Genomic DNA, 5,506 nt, shown 5'->3' with positions numbered 1-5,506 from the left:
CGGACGCAGGCAATAAGGCAGTGATCGCTGAGATCCTGGTTGAAGACAGCGGAGGTGTATTTAGAGGGTAAGTTAGTCAGGATGATATCGATGGGGGTACCCATGTTTACAAATCCTAAGCCAGGATTCAGACACTGCTAGAACATCAGGGTTGGCGGAGTGTGCTAACGCAGTGAATAACTCAAACTTAGGAAGGAGGCTTCTGATATTTACGTGCAGAAAACCAAGGCCAAGGCTTTTACGGAGTGGCTTCGTAAGAAGCATTTCAAGGTCCTGGAGTGGCCTAGCCAGTCTCCAGATCTCAACCCCACAGCAACAATGTGTGAAAACCTTGTGAAGACTTACAGAAAACGTTTGACCTGTGTCATTGCCAACAAAGGGTATATAACAAAGTATTGAGAAACTTTTGTTATTGACCAAATACTTATTTTCCACCATAATTTGCAAATAAATTCATAAAAAATCCTACAATGTGATTTTCTGGATTTTTTTCTCATTTTGTCTGTCATAGTTGACGTGTACCTATGATGAAAATTACAGGCCTCTCTCATCTTTTTAAGTGGGAGAACTTGCACAATTGGTGGCTGACTAAATACTTTTTTTCCCCACTGTATGGGTTTCCATCAATTTTGTTGAAGGGCGGGTACAGCGTATTTTATGTTTTGTAGAACGATAAATATTCTATAGATCTGTTTTAGGCGGCTGAAAGCAAGGCCAGAAGAGACCATTATTACTGCAAAACCTGTCGTCTCAATGCCTTACAATTTTAGGTCCAAATTGCCCGTGAAAGTGGCCAATCCTTCATATCAGGAAGAATGTGCAGTTCCAAAGGTAACGTTATGACAGATGCGTTGATATTTATGGTAGGCTAATAGTGACCTGTCATTGGTTATACTGGGGTACAAGAATGTTGTCATTCTACATGTGACAGGCTCTTCTTATTTGGCTACTGTTTCATTTCATTTTTAGTCATTTACCAGAGCAACTTAGTTAGTGAGTGCATATATATATATATATTTTTTTCATACTGGCCCCCTGTGGGAATCGAACCCACAACCCTGGCGTTGCAAACGCCATGCTCTACCAACTGAGCTACATCCCTGCCGGCCATTCCCTCCCCTACCCCGGACGACGCTGGGCCAATTGTGCGCCGCCCCATGGGTCTCCCGGTCGCGGCCGGCTATGACAGAACCTGGATTCGAACCAGGATCTCTAGTGGCACAGCTAGACCACTGCGCCACTCGGGAGAAGGCACAATCTGGGATATTTCTAGCCCTTATGTATGGCCTTGGGTTCTCAAGAGCTAGGATATTTCCTTCTGTTCAGTAGACATTTCACTTAATTTATGCCCATTGGGTATTGAAGAATATTATGAATGCCTCATGTCTTCCACATCTTAACTCAAAATATAAATGGACATTTTTGTATTTGTAAATATACTTTATAACAAATCAAGTGACGGGGCTACTGTTGGGTTGAAGCAAACTCACGATTGTGCTTTTAAATGTTGAATTGAAGGTCCAGACCAAGTCAGAGGAGAATGTTTCCTTACCAGGAAAACCTGCCACCTCATATGGCCTGAGGTCCAGGGTGCCTTTGGGAAATGCAGCAAACAAACTGAACAACAACGCCAAAGGAATTAAAACAAATGTAAATATGTATCGTTTGTCAATTAATATATTTTCATTACTACAGTTTAGTTTTTGGTGCAACTTTTGAATGATTATCTGCATTTTATTTTCCTGAGAAACAGACCGGTGTTCACGTCAAACCAGCTCAACGTAAGCAGAGTGCTACTGAAAGAGTCCGTGTTGTTATTTCAAAGGACGACAAGGAGAACACTGGGGCTGGCAACTGTGACCTGGTCAGACAGGTGAGAATTCAGGAGAAAAGGTTGAAGCCGTGCTTGGCTGTAGTCAGCCATTACTCTTCTATGTAAATGTTTCATGTTAATCCAATATGCTCAAATCAGAGTTTTCATCTCTTCATGCCCAGTAGTTGTCTGTATTTCAGTTTCACAAAGAATTCCATCCACATCTCCATATCTTGTTTTCCTTTAGGCCAAGCCCATTCTAGCTGCCCCCGAGGAGCCTCAGAGCCATGAGGCCACTCGGAACGAGGGGCTCAATGTGCCACAGGCCTTCTCACATGCCCTGCTCAACATCCCAGATGTGGACTCTGCAGACGCAGGCGACTCCTCGCTGTGCAGTGACTATGTGAAAGACATTTATGCTCATCTAAGGAACCTGGAGGTTTTCAAATTGGACAAATCTCTACTGTCATCTATCTCGTTTTGTTCTGAGCCTAATTACATTTAATGTGATTTTTTTTATTATTGTTTTTATTTTTATTTTTTTGGGGGGGGGGGGGTGTTGCCAATAAGCGGCAACACCTGTTTCCCCTTTTCACTACATTAACCATTATTAGTCATGATCCTGAGTCTCACCACAGACCCCTCTCTTCTCAATGTCTGACAGGTTGCCATGGCTATCAAACCATGTTATCTGGAAGGGTGTGATGTGACAGGGAGTATGCGGAGTATTCTAGTTGACTGGCTGGTACAGGTCCAGAGTCAGTTCAGACTGCACCAGGAGACCCTCTACATGACTGTTGGGATCATTGACCGCTTTCTCCAGGTATAGCTTGTTTTTCCTCTGATGGTCGGATACATTTGAGTTATTTATATATATTTTTTTCCATTGTTTTCTTTTTTGCTCAGGACAATCCAGTGCCAAAGAAGTCTCTGCAATTGGTTGGTGTCACTGCGATGCTCATCGCTTCCAAGTACGAGGAAATCTCTCCTCCCGTGGTGGAGGACTTTGCCCATACAACAGACTTCACATACTCCTGTGCTGAGATACGCTTGATGGAAATGACCATTCTGAAAGCCTTGAACTATGAACTGGGACGACCACCCCCAGTTCACTTTCTAAGGAGAGCTGCCAAGGTTGGGAAGGTGAGTTTTTGAATGTAATACAGTTTATGTTTAGCTCTCCTGAAGTGAACTCACCCAACTTGCTTCATGCTATAACTGACAACCTTATTTTTTTATTCCTTAATTGAACTTGCTGACCAGCTATTTAAAAGTTCCATTGGATCGGACCCACATGGCAACAAATGATATTGCATGCCAGTACACTTATCTTCCAGCTTCAGCCTGTTGGTTATGGGCTGGCTAAATACCTGCTGGAGCTGACCCTCCTGGACTATGCCTCAGTTCACTATCCACCATCCCTCACCGCTGCTGCAGCTGTTGCGTTATCATTCAGGATCTTTCAAGATTCTGTTGGTTATGAATGGGTCAGTAATGAGCAACTCATATTTTAGACTAATGTGAAGTGTATGAAACTAGACACTTAACCCATAATCATTCGATTTTTGGGGGGGTTATGACTCCTGATAAAGGTACAGTTATGGAGTGATATTTGTCAACAGAAGTGTTTAAGTTGTAACTGAATTGATACTTAATGTTTGCTTCATAGACCCCAGCCCTGCAGCACTACACAGGCTACGCAGAGCTCTCTCTGCTACCTGTGATGCAATGCATTGCCAAGATGCTGGAGCGCTTGAGTGATGGCAGCATGAAACAGTTGGTGAGCCCAGCCTTTAGATTACTTTTAGCCCAGTGATGTACTGTAGGGCCACACAGTGATGTTTAACTGAAACCCTTTTTTTTTCTCCAGTCAATCAAGCAGAAGTATGAAAACCTCAAACTACTCAGGGTCAGCTGTCTCCCAGAGCTGACCTCTACCAGGGCTTACGCCTACATTAACAAACTATCCAACTCTCACTGTTGACACAAATTATTTACCCTATGTTTTTAGCACTTTTTAAACAATTTTTTTGATAAATCTATAGTTTTCAATAGCTTGTCTTGATTTTAAAATGGTATTGGAAAATGGTAAGCACCACATTGGGATCCACAGCAGACTCCTGCATCAGGGTGTTTAACTAAAAACGAGGGCTGATCAAAGTGAAACAGGGATTGGATGGGATAAAAGGAATTGCTCCATCTGCCTTCAACGTGTATGGCAAGATTTCAGCGAAGGTTTGTATTTTTTTCTATCGTCAATGCATGGCGCTGCTGCCTCTCCCAGGGGCCTTTCAGGGTTAAACTCCTAGCTGCACATTGCTCCTTGCTTGGGGGTGTGTAGTTATTAAATATTGCTTAATAAAAAGCCACTGCTGCAGCCTGGGCTTCTGCTAATGTGGGCTGTTGCTGTGATGCGTCTCCATCTAAAGGAAATAAGACTTGTCTGCTGTCTGATTGCAAAGTCAATTAGTGTTTACCACATGATCTCAAGGTCCCTCTGATGGGGCAGCAGACCTAGGAGAGATTTAGCTAGCTTCTATTGCTCTGCCTGTTTGTGGTGATGCACTGCCATTCATTCTATTGTCCTCCAAGTGTTGCTGAATCGCCCCTCTACTTCAGTCTGTTCCTCAATTCATCCACCTTGGTTGGAATGTGAGGTAGCGGCAGCGTTCCTTTCCCTCTGGCAATGCAGTTCCAGACAAGTACACACTGACTGCAACTTCCAAAAACGTGATAGTGTATACGTTTCTGTTTTTATGAAATACTGGGTCTTACAGATTTTCCCACCAGTTTGTTGTGGGAGGATAGCCTGACGCTCTAGTCTAGATAAACTTGTATCAGGCTTTGCAGTAAGGGAGGGATTTGTGGTGGGACTAGTAGTACCTGCATTAACCTGTACCTCTCCTCACTGGTCATGTGCAATGCGATCAGGCTTCAGTGGCCATCTGGAGATGAAAGCGGTCTAGTTTGCACAAGAGCAGGCATTTTACCCTTCAGTCCAACTGCACGGTCATTGAAGAAACCTTGGTCTTGCCTACACATGGACACTTGATCCAATGGAGAGGGACAAGGAACTCCCATGATCCTGAATAAAGGCAGCCTACCTCAGCTGGGTGTTCATTGAGCATTGTGATAATATTAGGGGAGATCTCTTCACATGATTCTCATCCACATTAATCATTGTAGGAGCCTTTTTGGCCTATTTATGTGGTTATGTAGTGTATAGTTTGTCTTATATTTAACTTAATAGAGGGCACGGTCACTGGTCACATAGGCACACAGGTATGGAGCATGTAGTTCTTAGAATGCTCACAGTTTCCACTTTGGAACATTTATATGGGCCTATAGTAATCACGTCTGCCTGTATGGAATTGGTATTTTTATTTGCTTTTAAATGGGCAAAAGACCCAACCAAGGTCTACCACTAGATAGCAGTTGTGTTTTGCACGCGTTTTTAAATATTTTTAATCCCACGTGTTAATGGCTATCAGGGACTTTTACTAAATTATCAACTGCAACAGCATATTATTAGTGAACAAACATGGACAATGTAACGACTCACGGATATTAATGTAAAACCAAGCATTTAGTAGGCTAAATTAACATCAGTCCGGTAGGTGGCAGTGAATGTTCTCAGGTATGAGGACAGGGAAGCGTATCCCACGCTTGCACAAGCGCTCTCCCATGTTGCGT

General features: G+C 43.1%; 1 protein-coding gene and 1 long non-coding RNA gene across 2 annotated transcripts; both read left to right on the top strand.

Annotated features, from left to right (window-relative positions):
• Positions 1-770: 770 nt before the first annotated feature.
• LOC121583267 lies at positions 771-1,862 on the top strand. Its single transcript, XR_006003483.2, has 3 exons — positions 771-831; positions 1,519-1,650; positions 1,754-1,862. It is a non-coding gene; the product is annotated as an uncharacterized LOC121583267 (long non-coding RNA).
• A 77-nt stretch (positions 1,863-1,939) lies between these two features.
• LOC121583457 (G2/mitotic-specific cyclin-B1-like) lies at positions 1,940-3,797 on the top strand. Its single transcript, XM_041899617.2, has 7 exons — positions 1,940-1,948; positions 2,061-2,252; positions 2,478-2,636; positions 2,720-2,956; positions 3,151-3,300; positions 3,483-3,593; positions 3,684-3,797. Exons 1-7 carry the CDS (start codon positions 1,940-1,942, stop codon positions 3,795-3,797), a joined length of 972 nt encoding a protein of 323 aa, XP_041755551.2.
• Positions 3,798-5,506: the final 1,709 nt, after the last annotated feature.

This window comes from Coregonus clupeaformis, unplaced genomic scaffold (assembly GCF_020615455.1).
Source record: "Coregonus clupeaformis isolate EN_2021a unplaced genomic scaffold, ASM2061545v1 scaf0585, whole genome shotgun sequence".
Lineage (NCBI taxonomy): Eukaryota > Metazoa > Chordata > Actinopteri > Salmoniformes > Salmonidae > Coregonus > Coregonus clupeaformis.
The sequence above is the reverse complement of the archived record's forward strand: the minus strand, read 5'-3'. Positions and strand labels throughout refer to the sequence as shown.